The sequence below is a fragment of the Lipotes vexillifer genome, unplaced genomic scaffold, assembly GCF_000442215.2.
Source record: "Lipotes vexillifer unplaced genomic scaffold, Lipotes_vexillifer_v1.1 scaffold71, whole genome shotgun sequence".
Taxonomy (NCBI): domain Eukaryota; kingdom Metazoa; phylum Chordata; class Mammalia; order Artiodactyla; family Lipotidae; genus Lipotes; species Lipotes vexillifer.
The window spans coordinates 664765-687178 of record NW_006793703.1 but is presented as its reverse complement, the minus strand read 5'-3'; the positions used below and the strand labels follow the sequence as shown (position 1 = coordinate 687178).

The 22414-nt window shown below is 39.7% G+C and overlaps 1 protein-coding gene across 2 annotated transcripts in view; it reads right to left on the bottom strand.

Annotated features, from left to right (window-relative positions):
- The window catches only part of EXOC4 (exocyst complex component 4), an 839136-nt gene that overhangs the window by 168463 nt on the left and 648259 nt on the right, over nt 1-22414 (bottom strand). For both annotated transcript variants that reach the window (XM_007466566.1, XM_007466567.1), the window contains one exon: nt 5222-5358. In XM_007466566.1, coding sequence (XP_007466628.1) covers nt 5222-5358 — 137 coding nt within the window. The remainder of the gene's footprint in view (nt 1-5221; nt 5359-22414) is intronic.

Below are 22414 nucleotides of genomic sequence, written 5' to 3'. Positions count from 1 at the left end.
GACTGAGTGAACTGATGAGGATGATTATAATTTTTGTGACTTTCTGTTTGAATAAAAAAAAAGATGCCACAAGGACTCAGAGGCAAAAAATATACAAATCAATTTTCACTGCAAAGTAAAGGAGCTGTTACAGTGGAGGATTCCTGGACTGAATGTCAATATTATGACACAGTATGAGTGTGTTTCATGTTTGGTAATTGCAATCAGTGTTGCTTTTGTTGTGGTCATCCATTTACAATGCTTGGTGTCAGTTTATCTCTTATAAAAATAAAATACAGTGTGTGTGTGTGTGGGGGGGGGGATAAAAAAAGAGACATGTATCACAATGTTCACTGCAGTACTATTTACAATAGCCAGGACATGGAAGCAACCTAAGTGTCCACAGACAGATGAATGGATAAAGAAGATAAAGAAGATGATAAAGAAGATGTATATTCCAATATACAATGGAATATTACTCAGCCATAGAAAGAAACGAAATTGAGTTATTTGTAGTGAGGTGGATGGACCTAGAGTCTGTCATACAGAATGAAGTCAGAAAGAGAAAAACAAATACTGTATGGTAACATATATATATGGAATCTTAAAAAAAAAAAATGGTTCTGAAGAACCTAGAGACAAGACAGGAGTAAAGATGCAGATGTAGAGAGTGGACTTGAGGACACGGGGAGGGGGAAGGGTAAGCTGGGATGAAGTGAGAGAGTGGCACTGATATATATGCACTACCAAATGTAAAACAGATTGTTTAGTAGGAAGCAGCCGCATAGCACAGGGAGATCAGCTCCGTGATTTGTGACCACCTAGAGGGGTGGGATAGGGAGGGTGGTAGGGAGACACAAGAGGGAGGAGATATGGTAATATATGTATACGCATAGCTGATTCACTTTGTTATAAGGCAGCAACTAACACAACAATGTAAAGTGATTATACTCCAGTGAAGATGTTAAAAAATATACTAAAAGTTATGGAGTGGAAAAAAAAAAAAAAGAAAAACATATGAACCCCTGAAGTACTGAGTAATATATGGTAATCAATCTCAAAGGAAGTCTCAAGACGTATGCCCCCCAAAACTCTCAACTTAGCCCTGTCCTGTTGAACATTTAAAAAAATGACACACACAAAGAAACTAAAAGATTGCTAATAAAATGAAGAATGACATGGAATTTGGAGGAATAGCTATGATTTTTTGATGACAGAATGAGGATTCAAGAATCTCTCAATAGACTGAAATGATGAGCTAAAAATAACATTGAATTTAATGGCTACATGTGAGATCTTGAATTTAAGTTAAAAAAAAAAATCCCTGCAAATATAGCTTAGAAAAGATAAGGTTAATTTCAGCTACTATCTCTTCTTATATTACCTTATTCCCTACAGCCAACCAGTGGCCATGTCCTACAAATTGACCCCCTTAATTTAAGTTTCTTGGTCTGCCCCTTCCCCTCCGCTTCCCCCGCCTCTCCTCTAATTCAGGCACTCTCTGCCTCTCTCCCCTCCACACTCTTGCCTTTCCAATCCATTTTACACAAAGCTCAGAAAAATCTCCCTAAAGCAAAGGTCTTCCCTGGCATTCCCTGTTTACTGACCTTCAGTGGTTCCCACTACCGAACTTTGAAAGGTCACGTTCCTTAAGCCTGGCATTCAAAAGCCTCCATTTTGGCTTAGCCATCTTTTCCAAAACCCAAACATTCATCACTTGCTCATCCTTTTCCTGCTCTTCCCCACCTCCTTGACATTGTTCTGGTCCCTTCACTCCTTTAGCTCCTTCAGTTTAAATCCTGTCTAAATCCTCCTCATTCTTCGCAAACTCTAGGTTTGTAACCTTCACCAAACCTCTCTTGTCCTCTTTAAGTAATTTCTTCCTCCTAGAGCATGTCATCATTATCTATCTTACCATATTTTCTGTCATAAATTCATGCTGTGGATACATGTCTGATTTTTGTCCCCTATTTTCCTTTCTATCCTCAACCAAGGACGTAAGCTCATTAAAGGTATAATCTGTAACTGATGGACTTCTTTATTCCTACACACTCACATGCAGTGATGTGTGTCTGGCATTGGGTCCTGCGCAAAGAAGGCAGTGGTTTTGCTGAAGAACAAGAGCGCACTTGGAACGCTGGGCTCAGAGTGGAGTACTCCTTTTTTAAGATAGATACTACCAGACTAATGGCAACAGAGAAAGAAGAGTGGGATGGTTTGCAGACGCAGGACGTATCAGAAACCAAGGATGTGCTGTCTAGGGGAAAAGAAAAACAAAACAAAACTACTAAATGGACCATGATAGCCATCTTCACATATTTGCAGGGTTTTCATGTGTAAGGATGAAACTGATTTGGAATCAATAGAGAAATAAGAACTATGTCCAATCTGAATATTGTTTCAAAACAAGCAACTTCAACAGTGACCCCTGTGCTTTGTGGATTTAGTAAGCTTCCTATCACTTGACTTGTTGTGGGGCAGGATCATAAATGAGGAAAAGGTCACCTACCATAAATAAGGTGCCAAGCTAGACAAACTTTTAAAAAGATTTTTTTCAAAATAACAAGAACAACAATAATATATAAATGACCATCAGTGGGACTTAGAGTCTATTGTCAATTTTGCTATATCTTGGGCAGGTTAGGTAACATTTCCATTATAATTAATACTCACTGGCATTATTATTTGTTAGAAATTATGGGTTGCCCTTAATGAAATATAAGAAAAAGAAGGCATGCCTTCCTTTAAAAAAAAAAAAAGCTTAAAATTCAATGCAGCTTAAAGTAAAAGTAAATTTTTAAAGTATGTTATTTGACTGTCATTTGGTAGATGTGACATTGGTACAACCATTTTGGAGTTAACTCTGTGGCCCAGAAATTCCACTCTTAGACAACTAACACAAGGGCAATGGCTTTTAAAATTTTCGTTTGCGTATCTCTTAAAGGAATTTTGAAAAACTATATTCTCTTCCCCACATTTTGAAATTGAAATTTAGTTTTTATTGTTTTTAGCATGAGTTTAATGGTTACAAAATATTAAATTTTGGCACATTATAAATATTGACTCTTTAAATCACTATTTTAAGTGTAACCAATAGAATCTCAATACCATAGGGATTTGAAATCTACCATAATACATTTAAAATATACAAAAATAAGCTCTTTTTTAATGGTTAGATATTTTTCATTTTTCTCTTTGAGTTATTATTTCTATTTCATTTCCTCACCAAGTTTTATCCTAATGGAATATATCTTTATGCTTGAAAGTACTTTACCATTACTCTATTTGTAGTTTTCTGCAAAAAATAAATTATTTGTACAAATTAAAATCTAAAAAATTTAAATTAAAATTTTCTTTACCAAAAGACTAAATGTTAACATATCTTTTGTTTGAAGTGCCATTAGAATTATCATTTGGTACACAACTGCGTATAGCATACTTGTTGATTGTATGTATGATTTTAACCTAAAAGTATTATCATTCTTGATGAATAATTATTGAACAAAAAAAGTAAAATATTATTGGGAGTGCATCTCTCTGGGTTTCTTTTCTTTATTTGGTTCTTGTAACTGTGGATAAATATTACTTATTGCAGGAGTGAAGGAGGTTAAGCATTAATCTATGTTATATTCCTTGGCCAGATTAATCTTCCCTGAACACTGCTCCCTAGTTTACTTATAATGGCTCCTTATCATCTACTAGTCAACATCTAAATTTCCAAGTCTTATTTATTTTATTTCTTTTTTTTTTTTTTTTTGCGGTACACGGGCCTCTCACTGCTGTGGCCTCTCCCGTTGCGGAGCACAGGCTCCGGACGCGCAGGCTCAGCGGCCATGGCTCACGGGCCCAGCCGCTCCGAGGCACGTGGGATCTTCCCAGACCGGGGCACGAACCCGTGTCCCCTGCATCGGCAGGCGGACTCTCAACCACTGCGCCACCAGGGAAGCCCGAGTCTTTTTATTTTCTTGCGGTACGTGGGCCTTTCACTGCTGTGGCCTCTCCCCTTGCGGGGCACAGGCTCCGGACACGCAGGCTCAGCGGCCATGGCTCACGGGCCCAGCCGCTCCGCGCATGTGGGATCTTCCCGGACCGGGGCACGAACCCGTGTCCCCTGCATCGGCAGGCGGACTCTCAACCACTGCGCCACCAGGGAAGCCTCCAAGTCTTATTTTTTAATATCCTTTGTTATATGGTCTTACTTTTCCTATTCAACATTACTTCCTACTACCTTCTCCTAGGAACTCTGCTCCATGCAAACCTCCTCCTCCTTTACTCTCCCTCTGAATATCAGGCAACTACGTTTGTGCTTCCTCTTCATCCCTGCAATGCCCCTGTTTATTCTTTCCACCTCCCTAAGTCTCACCCATCTTTCTAAGGTCCAGAACCTAACTCACGTTCTGTGAGATCTTTCCGGACTCCAATCAGCCTGGCACTCTTTTTTGTGTTTTATTCCTTCTGCTCTTATAGTCTGTATTGTACAAGTAGTACCTGATGATATACTATACTGTACCCATCTATCCTTAATTATACATCACATAAAATTTGGTATTTTATTATACATTCTTTTCTTCTCTAATTGTTTCATGTCTTGTCAACCAGACCATAATTTGTTCCTATTATTACCTTTTTACAAGAAGTGCTATGATCTTTTCCACAAGCTCAAAGAGATTTGTGAACTCAGAGAAAAGAAATCATAGGGAAAACTAAAGGTTTTCAAGTTCATAACATTGATTTTTCATTTCCATTGATGCTAACCAGGGTAACCATCCTTTCATGACAGTAGGAAGGCTATAGGTCAAACATCAGGAGGAATATGTTTGGACAGACTAAAAAGAAATCATATTATAGATTATTAAGGGTTACTAAGAGTTCAAAATGGCTTTACTTTAAAGATCTTTCAGAATCACAAGAGGGGCTAATCAAGATCCAGAATTTCCTTGAGGAAGACACATCTTATGATTCTAGACTTTCAAAAAATCAAGGCTGACACTTCATCTAAGCCACCCAAAGGCAGTCCTAAGTGGCTTTGTCCCTTTGTACCTTCCATTCCCTCTGCTGGTATGACTATACATGTGTCTAGGAGACTATTTCTTTGGTACATGTTCTCATCAGGCCTCTTGACAAACTCAAGGATGGTCCTTTTCTACAATGACGGAAAGTTAGGCTATAAAGGCAGTATCAGCCACCACCCCAAAGGTCAAGTTCTAAACTGATGTTGCTAAGCTTCCAACAGAAGCTCTACCTGTAGGCTGCAGTGCAGGTGTCCTTGTACTCCTGTAGCTTCACGCACACCATGTTGAGGAACTGATCCGAATAGGCACTCAAGTCATGCATCAGGTTCATGAGGTCTTGCACTGTCTTCTCTACAATGATTGTGCTCTGGAAAAGAACACAGAGAGGACAAAGAAACTCATGAGTGTTTTTGACTCAAGTAATGTTTACGACAAGGAAGGGCTACTGAAAGGATGTGATCACTTAAGACACTTGAGCTTTCCTAGAAGGATGTGACATTTAAAAATACTCCTGAAAAACAACAACAAAATAAGTATCTTACATAGTGCTAATCTTCCAAAGACCTGAGAAAGTGTATTTTACGGAAGGACACAGGACAGGGAATTTCCTATTGATTTCATGGAATTCTTGGCATCTACAAGATATCTCTGCGGCTTTTAAGAAAGAAAATGCATATTCAGTTGGAGCCTGATTTATCACCCCCAGGGTTATACTTTGAGCTTAGGGACTCATGACAGGCAGCATAAAGAAAAAGCCTTCTAGGATTTGTTTTTTAAGGTTTCAAAACCATCAATCTATTAAGAATAACAGCTAACATTTGTATTGTGCCTTACAGCTTCTAGAATGTTTTCACATATACAGCATATGTTACCTCACTTGAAACTCACAGAATAATCATGATAATCGTGAACACTTGTTAGATTCTTACAAGTGCGGAGCTGAGCTAGGCACTCTACATGCTTTATGTCATTTAATCCTCTCAACGCACCTACGCACCTACCTATCCGCTGAATCCCTTAATCATCCCCAGTGTAAAGAGGAGGAAACAGGCTTAGAAAAAGAAAGAAACAAAGCAAGGGCTCCAGACTTTGCTCTTTTAGCTATACCCTTCTGCCTCACACTTTTTCTCATGAGATCATAGCATTTCCTGTTGTTTTTGTCACTGTAGAAGCAGGGTCCAAAGAGATTCAGACACGTTTTTACACTGAATTCAGGGAATATCCAAGGGAAAAAATAAGCCCATCTTAGACACTGATAGTACTGTGCAGCAAATCGGTGTTATATCCGAAAAGAGGCATATTCAATAAATTCTAAATCTTTGGTTAAGAAAAGACAGAGTTGTGTAAACCATTAGTTCATGCCTCTTTTGAAAGAAGCACAATTACACTGGAGTAAATATTAATCACATGCTTAGAAGCTTGGAATCCTTTGGTCAATAACTGGTTTGATGAATATGTATTTATTTATATAGAATTCCATAAGCAATGTAGACTTAGCCACAAAAGTAAACATTAAAGTTTTTTTTTTCCAGCCTGACACTAACCTTTGAAATAATCAAAGGCATTTTATTATGCTTAAATACAGACTATGGGGTACAGGGCTTGGGTTAGCTTTTTTTTTTTTCTTCTAAAAATAAAAGGAATGGATAAACACGTACAGCTTTTCTCAACACGACGGAGGATCAGTCTGAGCTACGAGCTTACATATGCATATGCTTATTCAGGACTATTTGGTTCTAGAGGTTTCTTCTTTCCTTCTCTCCTCACACTCCAAGTAAAATAATCAGAAGGTGAAAAGGAAGGAGCAGTTATACCGTGCAAGGCAACTGCACAGGAAACCAAATTACAGTCTGTATAGAATTCCCACAAGTTCAACTTCCTTTTCTGTATTGATTTTAAGATTAAAGCACTGCAGCTTCACCCTGATCCATAATCCTGTTCCTCTGTGTTTGTGTGTGAGTGACAGGAATTGATTCTGCTTAGCTACATGTCCCCATGCTGCTAAGAAGAATCAAAAAACCTCATCCTGATTAAGAGCACAGGATATCCTACAACACGTGGACAGCAATTAATAAAGGAGAGTAGAGCGCAGCCATCCTAACAAAAGCCGTTTGAAATCTGACAAACACTGCAGGGAAGATGAGCACAAAGAAATTGCTCAGATTATTGAGAGAAAGGGCCTGGTTCTATTCCCAATTATGCTACTGATAATCAACTCTGGGGCAGTTTTGGGTAGCCCCTTCCTTTCTGATGGCTCCATCTAGCCTTCTGGTAACCAAGGATAATTTGATGGCTCCTCTACTCTACTGGCCCTCATCGCTCAATCGGTGTCTTGGTGCTTGCAGACTTGGGGAATACTGTGTAACTGTTCCAGGCCATCTTAGGTGTGTTTGTTCTTCCTGATTAGATTATCAACTTCTCAAAAGTGAGACGGGTGTTCTTATTTTCTAAAACCTTCCCATCCTTCCCTTCCTTTGCTTGTTTTATAATTTCTTAGGATCTTCAAGACAATACTACTAATCAAAGAAACAGGACTAATAATGTCAACCCATATAAATAATGTGAGGGATGTCATATATGTGAGGGATACTAGATACAGGCATCTTTGCATTTGGAAGTCTCTTTGGGTGGTTCAGTTTGGTCTGTATTTATGCCTGTGTTTTTGGGTGATGAGAACTGTGCTGATGACAGTCGGAGAGGAAGGGGAGATTGTAGACACAGAGGAATATCCCCTGGAGATAAAGATTTTGGGGGTAAACAGGAAGTACCTGCAGGGAACGATTAGCTTATGTGATGCTATATGATTATATACAATTTTCCAGCTATTTGGTTGGTTTACCTTGTCATGGTAGCACTCTGGAGAATCAATCACTACATTCTCTTCAAGGAAAATGACACTGTAGTTTGCCAAACGATGCATATTTTTACAGGGGAAAAAAGATTCAATTTTCCAAGAATTTACAACAATTTCCAAATCAGTGGCTCTGACAGATAAATACTGAAAATATCAAATTTCTAACAAGGTCAATCCTGTTTTTATTTATTTGATCCCTTTGGCATCACAAATGATTTACTGTCTCATTATTAATTTGGGGAATTGCCAATGTTGACTATAATGACTTCAAAATAAGTAAAACCCTGATTTTATTCATTATAATTTCTATTAAACATATCACAAATGATTGATATTTGTTTAAAAATAACTCAATTCTCATTTCTTGCAACCTATTACCAGGTAATAAGTCTGAGCATGACATGAGAAATGAGAAAAGGAAAAAAAATCCCAGGATAGCTGAGGCAATAAAAAAAAAAAAACACCGCTATGAAAAATAAACAACTAAAGTTTCTTACAGGGATATATCAGCAATCTAAAATAAGAGGACAGTATATAAGGACCAGCTCTTTGGTTCTGAACTTAAAAATTTTAATGAATGAATGAATGAAGGTGACTGGACACTGAAGACCTTGTCCATTTAGGCCAAGCCCTAATGGGGTAAGGCAACCACTGGCTCACTTCTTTATTTACAGTCTCTTCTGTCACACTACAAAATCCTTTTGATCAGTGACTATACCTTCATATCTCTACTGCCTAGCAGCAAGGTATCTGGCACACTAAAGGTGCTAAAAGACGTTTATTAGATGAATTAATGCACATTCAGAACAGAGTGAAAAGACAGATTTAGAGTATAATTTTAATGTAAAATAGTGGGTCAAAAGCCTGATTTGGTAAAGTGGAATCAGACCATGGCCTCTTTGTTACTACATTACTGTACCTTAATTCCCATGGTTCTAAAGACTGAACATTTATTACGACTAAAAGTCTTAGACTTTGCTACCAAAACATTCCTAATTTCACTTGACTGTATTATTTTCTATAATGGAAATCCATAAATATATATATATACACACACAATTCAGGAAGTACAAATTCATAAAACTTTAGTTTGGAAAATGCAGCCTCTGTATGTGTGCTGTTTTAGCCCTTGAATCAGGGATGCTTCATAGACGCTGCAGAGAACCTAGGATCCTGGAAAACTACTTTAGGAAGAATTTGAAAGAAAACATAGAGTAAATCCATTCGTCACTTGAGACACACCCCACTACACCATACATATACACCAGCAACTGTGAGGGAGAGGGCTTCATGAATGTCTGACGATGACAACAATGTTTCTGCTTATGGGGACACATCCAACTACCAAAACTTGTCATTCCATATTGTCCTTCCAATTACCATCAGCTCTAAGTTGTGGTTGGCCATAAATGATAACAACTACAAAAATGACAGTAATGACAGAAATCAAAAGGAAATTTTGCTTTCTGTTTTTTTATCTATATTTTGATTTGCGTGATGTTTAAAATATTCTGAATAGGTTTGCTCCTTTAATAAGCTAACTGGTAAAAGACTATGCATCCAGGGAGTTGGTGACTGAGGAAACTGCCACGTCTATGCTCTTCCTAATCATCCTTCACCTCAAAAGCTGAGTAATCTTTTAAAAAGTTATGTCTGGGCTTCCCCGATGACCCAGTGGTTAAGAATTCGCCTGCTAATGCAGGGGACACAGGTTCGAGCCCTGGTCCGGGAAGATCCCACATGCTGCAGAGCAACTAAGCCCGTGCGCCACAACTACTGAGCCTGCGCTTTAGGGCCCACGAGCCACAACTACTGAAGCCTGCACGCTTAGAGCCTGTGCTCCGCAACAAAAGAAGCCACCGCAAAAAAAAAAAAAAAAAAAAAAAATCCTTAAGAAAAAATGAATCTTTAAAAAAAAAAAAGAGTTATGTCTCCCATAGAAATGAGTGCTTATGTCCATCAAAAAGACATGAACACAAGTCCTCATAGCAGTTCTACTTATAATAGTTTAAAAAAGTAATAAAAGTGGTCCTTATGTCCATCAATAGTTTATGGGCAAATGAACTGTGGTATATTCATACAACAGAATATTGCAGAGCAAGGAAAAAGGATGAACTATTACTACACGTGACATGGACGTGCATGCTGAGTGAAAGTATTCAGACACAAAGCAGCACAACTGTATGGTTTTGTCATTACTGTAGTTCAAAAACAGGCAAAAGTAATCTCTGGTGATAGGAGTCATAACAGTGGCTACCCTTGGAGGCGGTGGGTCCTGAATGGGAAGGAGAGAACCTTCCAGGTGCTGGAAATACCTTGGGTGGGTAGCTATTGCACGAGTAAAAACGTGTAAAAAATTTTTGCACTTGAGATTGGTGCACTTCACCGTTTGTAAATTTAACATCAAAAGAAAAAATTTTAAGTTCTATCTGATTATGTCTCTACCAGCTTAAAGCTCTTTAATGCACTAGGCCCCATATTCTTCATATAACCCATAGGGCCCTTCATGGCATGGCTTCTAGCTACCCCTGTAGCCTCACTATCTGCCATTTTCCTCTTGCTTGTCTAACATCTGGCTACGTGGCATGGCCTCAGTTCTTCATTCTCATTTCAGGGCTTTGCGCTTGCCTGCAAAGTTCTGTCCCTTGTCTTCCTTTCCTAGAGTACTTTTTCTTATCTTTCAGGTCTCAGCTAAAAACTCCTTTGTGTGGGAAGACTCTCCCTAACCTTCATTAGGTCCTCCTGTTAGAAACACCTAGAACATATCTATCTATCTAGCCATCTCCCCCAGAGATGGTTCTGTTTCACTTGAGAACCCAGATTAATACCCACTGCAAGGGAGGAGGGGGGACTGGGAGGGACATCTGGTTGGTGGTTACATGCACACATGTTAAGTCTCAATTTTAAACAATTTATGTCCAACCATCACACAAATGAATAGGCACCCCTTCAAAAATTTGTCTGCGAATACCATCTGTGAGTGTGTAAGTCTTCTATTAGAATGGTTTTCACTTAGGGTATATTTTTAAAATGTGAAGATGTAGCAGTATTGTTGGCAATATTACCATAGACCACTGCTATAGATGAGAACTGTGGAGAAGGCTTAGACATTTTGTGGGGAAAGAGCTGGGAATTTAACGAATTGATTAAATAGATACAGATTTATTAAGCAAATATTTCCTCTATGCCAAATACTAGGCTAACTTAGGAGATCAAAAGCCAGATGAGACAAGTTTCCTGCTCTCCTGCCATCTTAGATATTAGTAGCAGAACACACACAAGTTCACAAACAAGGACAATAAAGGCTCATAGGTGCTGCTACCTTGGGCATCTGCATATTGGGCAATAGAAGCACGGAGGAGGAAAGAGTTAATTGAACTGGGGTCAAAGGGGTGGAGGAAGTCCTGAGAAAGAGGAAGGTACAATTGAACTGAGTCCAGAAAGATAAACAGCCACTTGTCGATTGACAAAGACTGGGGAGGGAAGCACTTCTGGCAGATGGAGCAGAACGAACATGACGTGGTGTGGGATTCGGGCAATTGCACATGGTTCTTCATGGCTGGGGATGAAGGGTGTGCGTGTGCGTGTGTGTGTGTGTAGACAGGGTGGGTAGAGGCTCAGAGAAGCAGTGCGAAGCTGGATCCTCAGGGTCCTTTTACAACATATACATACATGACACCTAAATATTTCGAATATCCCCTCCCCACCAAGAAAATACAACAAATTAATCCAATCTGATGTCACTAATCACTAGATGATCCGCTCCAAGTGTAGGAAGATAATTTCAAAAGGTTCCATTCTACCATTCAGAAAAAGACAAATACACTTATATTACCAACTGGGAAATACATTCGGAGCTCTGGCGGCCTCAAGCGTTAGGTAGAGTTTATAAGTAGGCTTAAAGAAAGAAAATATGAGGTCAAATTTTGGGCAATCAGAAAAACTATATCCCTTTAGAATTCACAAAAGCGGTCATAAAATTTATTTGCCAAGTGAAAACTTGGAAAATACACATGATGTAAATTACAAATAGTATTTATTTTTAACATTTTGAGTAGAGGATCATTTATGGTTGAATAAAATCTGTGCATAATATATCTTATAAGTACAGCTGGCTTTTTATGAGGTTTATTTAGGAGGCTGTGACTTCATATTCAGAACAAAACAGAATAGCAGGGAAGGGGAAAGAAGTATACAACAGTTGTGCTTAATTAGACTATGAAATCCCAAGGGCATCTTTGTTTCCCAAGCTAACACTAAATAATAAAGGAATGTTTGTTGACTTATATACATCAAATCAATATAACTCTATGGACAGGTTATCAATTCCCTTTGATATGTAATGGAACCCAGAGAGGAGAAATAAATCAACAAATAGGTGAGCATTAGCACTTGTAAGAAATATCTCCAACTCCACGCTTCCCCCCCCCCCCCCCCCCCTTGGCGAATCCTTAAAGGCAGCGAATCCTTAAACTCAAAAGCTTTATTTCCTATGCAAGAAGGAAGTGTTTAGGAAGAATATTTGTTATCCAGTTCCAAACTCCCCCCCCCCCCCCCCCCCGCCCCATACACACACATACCACACACAGAATTCAAAAGCACTTTAAGGTTACTATCCTGCAAACTACACAGTGCTACATGTCAGGAGGGAGACAAGTATATTAGCAACGAAATTAGCAGCTATAGTACTTGTTTTCTTTACCCAGCAATGTTCTTGGTATAAAGCATGGTCTCTTTTCCCAGGGGATAATGGTAATCTAGTTGGGATAACATCATGCAGAACGAGAAACGAGTGGTTTTCCAAGAGATGAGAGCGCAAAGGACAATGGAGGAGAATATGAGTTCGGGAGCCTGAACGGAGATCTGGAGGATGGGCCAGGTTTGGATTCATGGAAAGGAAGGAACGAGGTACTGCAGCCCAGAGAAAAGAGGTAGGCAAAGCCTGGGGATGAGGAGTGAGCTGGTCACAAATAGCAAAGAGAAGTGAAGGGTGGTTGGAGGATGAGAAAGGGTTGACTGGACAGTGGGGAACCAGCTTGTGGAAGGCCTGAGGGACAAGCTGAGGGCTTTTTCCTGCAGATGGAGAGAAGCAGCACAGTGCATTAGGTGGTGGGGCTCAGAATCCTAGTTCTAGAGCTGAAAGCAACTTGCTATCCACAGTCAAATTCTCTTAAGCCACATAACAATTATGGTCCTAGGTGGAACGCTGGTTTGGACAAACCAGTTGTGAAGAACATTTCTGCAACATTTGGGAAATTTCAAAATGGACTAGATATTACATGATATTAAGAACTTACTGCTAACCTTGGTAACAGTGATAATGTTATTTTGATAAGAAAATGCTCTTGCTCTGCAGAGAAGTAATACTAAAGTATTTTGGTATAAAATAGCTTGAGGTCTTGGTTAACACAAGAGGAGATATACGAAGCAAGAGTTTTCAGACACTGGAGAAGGAAAGTAAATGAAGTGAGCCCTATGGATGCCCCAGCTGGTGTTTCCAGGCCATAATGCAGGAAGGTGATACTTAAACAGTGCCTGGAAGCCTTGCTGAGCTGAGACAGAACTTGGAGTTTTGGAACATTAAGGTAGCTAGAGTTTTATGAGGCAAAATAGTGGCGAGGGGGGAGCTGCACAAAGAAAGGAGAGAAGGAGGAAGGAGGGAGGAGAGAAGGAGGGAGATCCAGAGAGGGAGAGAGATCTCTGTAGATCATCAAGAGTCCCCTCAAATCTTCGGCTGAGTTCTGATCTGTGCCTGTGTAGCTGAAACGCGCAAGGCTGGTGAAAGTACTACCTGGAAAGAGCAGGTGGAATTCCCAGAGCTCACATAGGGGCAGGAATGGTTCATGTTCCCACCAGCTAGAGTGGGACACCCGATAGATCTGCTGGAGTCCTCAGAAAGGTACTGGCACCATAGTGAGGCCAAGTTAACCTTGGACTAAAGATTGCCCTGGACATGTCGACATGTCTAACAAATCCTAGAAGGAAACCTTGAAATAAATGGCATAATTCTAAGTCACTAAAATGTGTCTGAAACAAAGCTCAGCAATATTTAAAAGACTACAACAGAATCCAGCATCCAAGGCTGTACCCGAATTACAAGTCTAGCACCCAAATAAGAGAAACAGACCCAGAAAGAACACAGAGAATAGAATTAGTAGACAAGGAGGCTAAAATAACCATTATAAATATGCTCCTGTGTTCAAGAACACAGAGGAAAACATGAACATGACAAGAAGAGAAATGGAAGACATGGCAATAGAAACTATCCAACGTAAAACACAGAGGAAAGAAAGATGGAAATGATGGAACAGAGAGTCAGTGAACCGTGGGACAACATCAAGCAACCTAGTGTACGTGCAACTGATGTTCCCAAAGCAGGTGGGGAGGGGCAGAAAAAAACGATGGCAGAAAAAGTCCCAAATTTGATGACAACTATAAGCCCACAGATCCAAGGAGCTCAACAGATCTCAAACAGAAGATGACAAAAACTACAGTGAGACACATTATAATTAAATTGCTGAAAACCAAGGATAAATAGAAAAATATTAAAAACAGCAAGAAAAAAAAAAAAAGAAATGAGATTTGAAAGGAAAAAAGAAGAATTCAGGTCTTCTGATTCCCATTTCAATGTTCTCTTTACTACCCCATACTGTGCCTTCTCCCGGCAAAAATGGTGTCAGGTGGAGATGGACCTGGCTGGCACATGGGGGTTGACAGAGGTACTAGAAACAAGTACTAGAAAAGCTAAGGGAGAAGAGCTTCAAGTAAGAGAGGTAGTGCAAGGGCTTCCGACTTCTAAGAAATAAGCCAACCACTCACAAATCCTCCGATGGAGAAATAACAACCTCCAATGGAAGACTTACTCCAGGTCATAGTCTCCTCAGGAATTTTATCTCCCAGTTGTATATTTTGAAACATTCTCTTTCTGTTCAAAGGACCCAATATTACTCCATGCTCTACAGTCGATACACATTAAAAAAAGAAAAGCCAAACTTTCTTTTCCTTAACCCAACCAATACAAGTTGTTGGGTTTTTTTTAAGGTAATTTACTCAAAGAAGAACTTAATAACAGGAAGCCACATAAAAGTAAAAAGGCATAAAAAAGAACAAATATAGATAAGCTTATAGAAAACATACATTCAAAGATAATCAAATTCTAGCCCCTTCTTGACTTGACTAACAAAGGTAAAATACTCAAATACTGTACTCTGGTTTCCTGTCTTATTTTGGATATACCAGCAAATATAAATAGCATGTATATTATAATATAAATGTGAACATTAGAATGAGCTACTTACCCATCATCCATCTGTCAATCTATTCAACATTTACTGAACACCTACTATGCATTATCTCATTTAACTCCCTAATACATTTTATTTATATAATATATATGTACTATCTATAAGATGGCTACTATTATTCCTATTTGATAGTTGGAGAAACCCAAATACTAAGAAATCAAAGAGTTGTTCAAGGTCACACAACTAGAAAGCTGTAGTTCCAGCCGGGATTTGAACTCAGGCAGCCTGAATTTTTAGTTGCTTCCAGAAAAAACACAGAAGTGCTAAGCGATGAGTTAATTTTTCCAGGCATTCCACAGTGCCCAGTGCAGCACAGTCAAGGTGAATGAGGACTGATTCTGGAAGGTTACTGTGACCTTCAGATGACAGTTTCAGCATTGCGACTGGTGAGACCAGAACCAGGTTTACTGGAAGCTGTGAAGGAGCTCAGCAAGTGGATGGGATGGAGTTAGCGCAGGAAGTAAAGACTGGACCCTCCTGGTCCTAGGCTCTCGGGGATGACCAGCCATCTGGAGGCACAGGTCACTCCAACGCCAGCAGCCAAGAGACTCTTCAGTGACAGTTTTAAGCCAGCAAGGGCTCTAATCTCTTCACACCTTCCTGATACCCTGCCCTCTTAAACCACCCAGAACTGATACCTAAGACAAAAGGATTTGGACATAAGGACATAAGACTGCTAGACAGGCTCAGCTAATAATTCAAACTGTCTCAGACTTATCTTTCTGAAATTATATTTTTGCATAATTTTCCATGCCCTGCCAATATCATCACCATTGCATTTTCCAACACCCTTCTTCCTGAGAACTCAGAGTACTTCATAAATATCTCAATCAATATCCCAACAGATTGTGAGAAAGTAGAGCAGTCATTATCCCTATTTTTTAGCAAGTCTAACATTTAAAGCAGTTTCAAGCAACAAGTATAACAGTTCGAAAGAGGTTTTTAAAGAACTCGAGAACGCCAAGCTGCCAACAAAGGTGGTCTTAAATGCCTGTATTTGTTTATATTTCTCAAGTTCTCATTCAACTCGGACTACTTTCTGTCAAGCTGCAAAGCACCTGCATTCACAGAAACCCCTTTCTTGACGTAGCGGTATTATTCAAGCCTATTACGTATTATTTTGCCCTTTTAAAGGTTACCTGTTCCCAGTCACTCCATTTAGTGCCAACAGACAAACCAACCTGGAACTTCACAGAGCAGAACCTTTACAATTCTTTCTCCTAGCAAAGGCAAGGACTCCCCAGCAGGAGGTTCCAATGACCCACAATGGGGCACAATTCATTAGGGAAGAGCTACAAATATATAAATCAACGTGACAGAGGACAAAGTCCGGCTGAACCCAGTGGGAGATACAGGCTGCACACACATTTGTTCCACTCTGTGCAGGCTCACCTGTCTTTGGTGGCTCACACCATATAATCATCAATTATGCTGACAAGTTTGCCTCCAAATCGTTTCAGCCTCAGTTACTCAGGCATCTCAGAAGTGAGAGCCGGAGCCCTCTGAGGAGGAGAATGAGGAGGGAGCTTGGCTTCCAGGAAACGAGAACATATGGAATTATTTGGGGGAGAGAGTATGTGAGGAAGCACGCGAGCGTGCAAGCGGAAATTTCTTCAAGGGTAGAGATCCAACTCGGTTATGACTTAGACTGGGAGGGACTATTTGAGAAGAGCTCGTGAATTTCAAAAAGATCTTGTTTTTAACAAAACCGGCTGTTGTAAAACCAGCATTCCAGCTCATTCGATAAAGTTAACCGTTCTATGTGACCTTTGCACGCTGGTACGCACCACTGGGCAAAAATCACATCACCGTGCATCAGGAGACCTGGGCTGCAAACATAGTTGTAACGCTGACTGCCTTTGGGGATACTGAACAAGTTACTCTCTTTTCTTCACTTGCAAGGGGTGTGTGATAGTCTTCATGACCCATGGTGGCATCTCCAGCCTGCCCACCGTAAAGTCAATTTGAGCTCTACCTCATTTTCCCAACTTTAGGAGATGAGTCATTCACAACTTATCCTAGATTTTAGTTATCAAAGCACATTATTTGTGCCTATACAAGATTAGAAATTACCAAAATGCATCTGTTGAACTCAACTCAATGGCATCCCGCCAAAGTTTGCATGAAAGGAACAGTAATAGAACCACCCACACTGCCCAGGGAAGCAGCTTTTCTCCTGATTCCAAAAAACAGTTAGTGGTTAAAAATCAGAATATCGAAGCTTTGATGTATTTCCTTCTAAGAGAATTTCTTCACACAGGAAACGCCCACGCCACTGGGAACGATACAGCCAACACTTACACGTGTACAATAATTTCTAGACATTAGGATTTCAGCAGCCAGGAAACATAAATGGATCAACACAGATCCAACTTTTTATGGTGCTAAGTTACGATGCTTAAAACAAAAACAAAACAGATCACCTACACTATCACTGTTTTTACAGAAGTATGATGAAAGTATGAGTATTTTAACACCAAAAAATGGGAGGAAAATAATATCAGAAAAAAAGGACGGTTCTTCCCCCAAAAGTAAACTTAAAAATCTTCTCTCTCTTTCTCTTTCGCTCACATACTCACCTACACCCCATCCCCCCATTACCACCCCCACTACTGCTAAGGGACAATGTTCAACTGTTTTGATTGTTTTCAGCTTTGGGCTGGGGGGGTGGGCAGTCATCAATCCACCAAACCAGGGTTTTGTATTCATTCTGGAGTCTCTTATGAGACAAAGAAGGAGAACAGAGATAGACTCACGTGTTTTAAAAAGTAGGAGGAATTAAGCACACAAAGATTCAGCTGTCATGATTTTATCTTTGGGTTGTAGGTATAAAATTTCTTACAATATAAAATGAATACAAAATTCAAAAGTACTAAATGGAATAATAAAATCGTTCAACAGCCTCTTACTGTGGGTAACTTAGGAGGCACTTTAAGAACGTACAGATATAATTTGGAAAGAAAACTCTAACGGTTCATAAAATTACCACTGTTCCCATGTAACTGAAAACAATAGAGCCTACCGCAAAATATAGACAGAGCATTCAAATCATTTTAATGGTTTCTCAATTTTTCTTTTAAACTCTCTGCTCCTTTTATCACTAAGTTTTTTTTTTTTTAATGAGAAGTGGAATGTCCCTGCTGCCCATTTTCTTCTTTTATTGTTTCCCTTTTGTTCTAAAAATGAGGGTAAAATTAAATGCTTAGATCACTAGAGATTTCCAGATGGTCAGACAAATGAGTACGGGGCTCCTAGGCTTGCGTTTTTTATAGATATGGACATGTATCTCTCACTCGGTCTCCACGGCTCTTGTTCAATACAAATTTGACTTAGCCTAAGTACCTTCAGTATGTGACAACCAAATTTCTAGCTAGAATGAGGGGCAAAATTGGTTTCATTGCTTAAATTAAAATGGGAAATTTCTATGCGTTATAAAGTATCCCTTAATTTTCTTGGTTTGTATATCTAAAATAAAATAGAAAACGTTTATATTTATACACTTTCATCTTTGCAGATTATTGTGAAATGTAACTGTTTTTCTTCCTATTTATTTGTCTCCCTTCCTGATAGCCACCTTTTCTCCAGGTTATTTCATTAACACTTTTCCTAGTTCCCTGCAGCTACTAATCCTGTGTTATAACCCCAGGCCATTCTTTCTCTTCTTTTATTCTCCTGTGTTCCTTTTGCTATTCTCCTTTCTGTCTTAAACTTTCTACCACACAATAAGCCTGTGGGTAAGGGCTGGATAGCAACTGGAACTGTTTATTCTCTTAAATAAATACGCATATATTTCTTATGATATGCCAGGCATTATTCTACGTGCTTTTAAAATTATTAACTCATTTAATCACCGTAGTAACTCTATGAGGCAAATAGCACTATGATCTCCACTTGACAGATGATGAAACTGAGGCATAAAGCCCAGGGTAACACAACTAGTGAATGGTGGAGCCAGACTCGAGGCCAGTCAGTCTGGCGTCGGAGCCCTTGTTCTTAAGAAGAATAAGAAGTAGAAGGGGAAGGGAGCTGGAAAACAGAGGGAGAACGAGAGAAATCAGAAACAACTGATTCACTGGGAATGAGAAGGATGCAGGGAAGCGCAGCTTAAAAGTAGCTACGGAGACATTGTAAAAATCTGGGCTTGATGTTCACAGGAGCAGAGACACGTATGGCAGGCGTGACCATGCTAGTGGAAGAGTGTTGCCGTCTTGAAGATAAATGGTAACTGAAGTGGCTCAAGATCATCAGTGGCTGGAACGCTGGCAGCAGTGGACTAGAACAGCCTGACTGGTCATGTGCTGGTAAATGGTTAGCAACCTGCTCTTCATAGAGCTGAGGGAGTCCCGATTTGTAATATTTGCTGGTTTCCATTTGTAAACGCTCCCACCACGGCCGATTTCAAATTGCCAGTGTGACGTCACTGAACTCAGAGGTGGGAAGAGAGATGCACAGTAACACCCCTGGTAATATAGTGCTGCTGCCATCAGCTATGATAGGCGCAAAAAACTAATAACAGAGATACTGGTATAATGTAAAATCATCAAGAAGTGTTTAGTTTGAGTAGTTATTACCTGTGTTTTTAATATTATAGAAGTTAATTTTTAATAATGGCTGTGTTTAATAACTGGCTTACAAGATTTCTGAAAATTTAACAGCCAATCCTCTGGAGCCTACGGGAGCTAGGTCCTGCACACCACTGAGCATGACCACCCAAACACATCCATTCTCAAATAAGTGGGTGGATCGTCATCTGGAGACTTGTCCCAAATTTGCCACACCAGGAAATAAATGCAGGAAGAGGGAAACAAACAAAATGAAAGAGCTTTTGAAAAACCAAACAGCCACTCTAATCTGATGCAAGGAGACAGAGGTCAGTGTGAACAAGGGAGTTTGAGAAGGTAAGTTCAGAGAAGGCCTGAGCCTACGTTCTCTAACATGTCATAGGTCATGAGCAGCAAACAAAAGACCATGGTGGAAACCTGCCACCCAGCCTCACACTCTCTAAGTGAGGTCCTGCATCTTCATTCTCTGTTCTACGTAGACGCGTTATTTGCGGGAAACAAGACGTAAAGGAGGAGTAGACAAGGACATTCATGAAATGATAGGCCTTAGGTAAGCAATAATGCTAAACTCTATAAAAAGAAGATTCAGGAACATCATGAATCCTATTTTAGTATTAGAATCTAGATATGGCACTGAGAAAAATGTAAAGCTCTGATACAGAGAGAAGAAAAAGTCAAATATCACAGGGAACTAGCACTCTTTGGAGAAAGCCAGTCTGTTTCACTGACCAAGATTTCCCCATAGTCAAGCACAGTGTAGTACAGTCATATTCAGTAATTTTTTTTTCTCTAAATGAATTTCCATTCTATCTGTTCCATGAGGTGACTGTCTTTGAAATTCTTGTCACTTGAATACAAAGTGATGCTTGTGTGTGTGTTAAAACCGTCTGCTTTTTTCTTTGTTACTCAAGATTCTAGTAATATTTGAAAATTCATGAGCTTACAAAAGAATGCACATTTAAAATGTTGACCTCCAGCTCTTCATATAACATTACTAGGTATAGTATGACATAGAATTTTATGTATAAAGTACTTATCAAATGCTTGTCAAATTGGAAGATTAGTGTAAGATCCATCTCATTACTCCAAGCTGACAAATAATGGGCTGTTTTGCTAACTGACACCTGAACATATAATTATAACTGGCAACCCTACATAGCAGAGCAGCTTAGGTCAAAAAATCAGCTAGCTTCCAGATCCCGAGTGGCAAACTGTGGATTGAATTGGAAGCTAGTTAACACAGTTCTCACTTTTATAATTGCTAAGAGGAAGCACAGCTGTAAGCCCCAGGTTGGCTTTGGTAAAGCCAATATTGAGATTAAGGCCCTTTCGGTTTTATTGATAGTGTTTTTCCTCCCCCAGCGTCCCCTTACGCAAGCAATAAGGATTTCCTGCTATAAAATTCTAGTTTAGAGAAGAGATCCTACCTTCCTGCTATAGTTGATGTGGTACAGCTTGGATACAGGAAAATAGAATAACTGTGTTTAATGAAGAAACTTTATCAACTTCTTTTTCCAAAACAATCATTTAGTGAATATTGTTCAGCATCTACCATAAGGAAGACACTATGCTAAGGAGATACGCACATAGAAAGGGAGCGGGGGAGACTAACCTTTAATAAATACCTCCTGTATGCCAGGGATTATGCTAAGCAGGGCCACATGCTTCATCTCATTGAGTCTTCACAGACCTCATATCACAGAAAAGACAGGGAGCTTCAGAAAGGTGAAGTTCCTTTGCCCAGGATAGCAAAGGGTGGGGCCCAGAGCTGCCCTCAGACTGGTCCTACTCCCAAGCCCAGGCCCTTTCCATTATACCATATGGCAACTTAATCATAAATTCTCAGGCAAGGCCCTGGCAGGAAACAGACTACAATTTAGTTTTCAGCTTCTTGAGGAGGATGTAAAAGATATACACACAGAGACTGAGCGACTCATAAGAGGGATATATGAGTGCTGTTCATCACAGCCTGAGACGCTCTGCAAAGGTTTTACAGACAAGTTAGCATCTGAGCTGGGCCTCAAGGGAAGGCAGGTAGAAAAGGCAGATCTTAACAGTACGGGGAGGTAGGAAAGAAGGGGTCTGGGTGTTCCATCTTCCTCCAATTGCCTGAGAGGAGAATCAGGGCAGAGCCTTATGAGTAGAGGCATAGGAACAGGGATGAGAAAGATGTACTTAGGGGAGAATGCACTTCTGGGTAAAGAAAGCAGATTGAACATTAACATCTATTCTCTCTCCCTCCCCAAATCTCAATGAAATGACAGTAAGGAGATTATTTTTGTCCAAGACACGGCCTATAAGGATAAAGAAAATAGGAAGGAGAAGACAAAAGCAATGCAATATTAGAAGCTGGAAAGCAGATCAGAGTGGTAAATGCTTCTAACAGGCTCAGGAAAGTGGAATCTTATGTCAGTAGTAGGAAAAGGTGAGAAACAATCCACTCTCTACCGCAACTTCCCGACAGCCCCAGGTTCATCTGGTCATGAGGGCAAAACAGAAGGAGTGACTAATATAAGGGTTAGTTGAAAGTCTATTTAAGAAAGTAGTCAGATCCACAGATTTCCCCTCACCCCCCACTGGGTAATTGTCTATCCTCCACTCTGATAAAAATCTGAAGGTTTATTCTTTGAAAAGAGTAAAACAGAAGGTCTCTGGACTCAGAGACAGGATGACAATTAAAGATGGAAAAAACAGGCGAAGTAA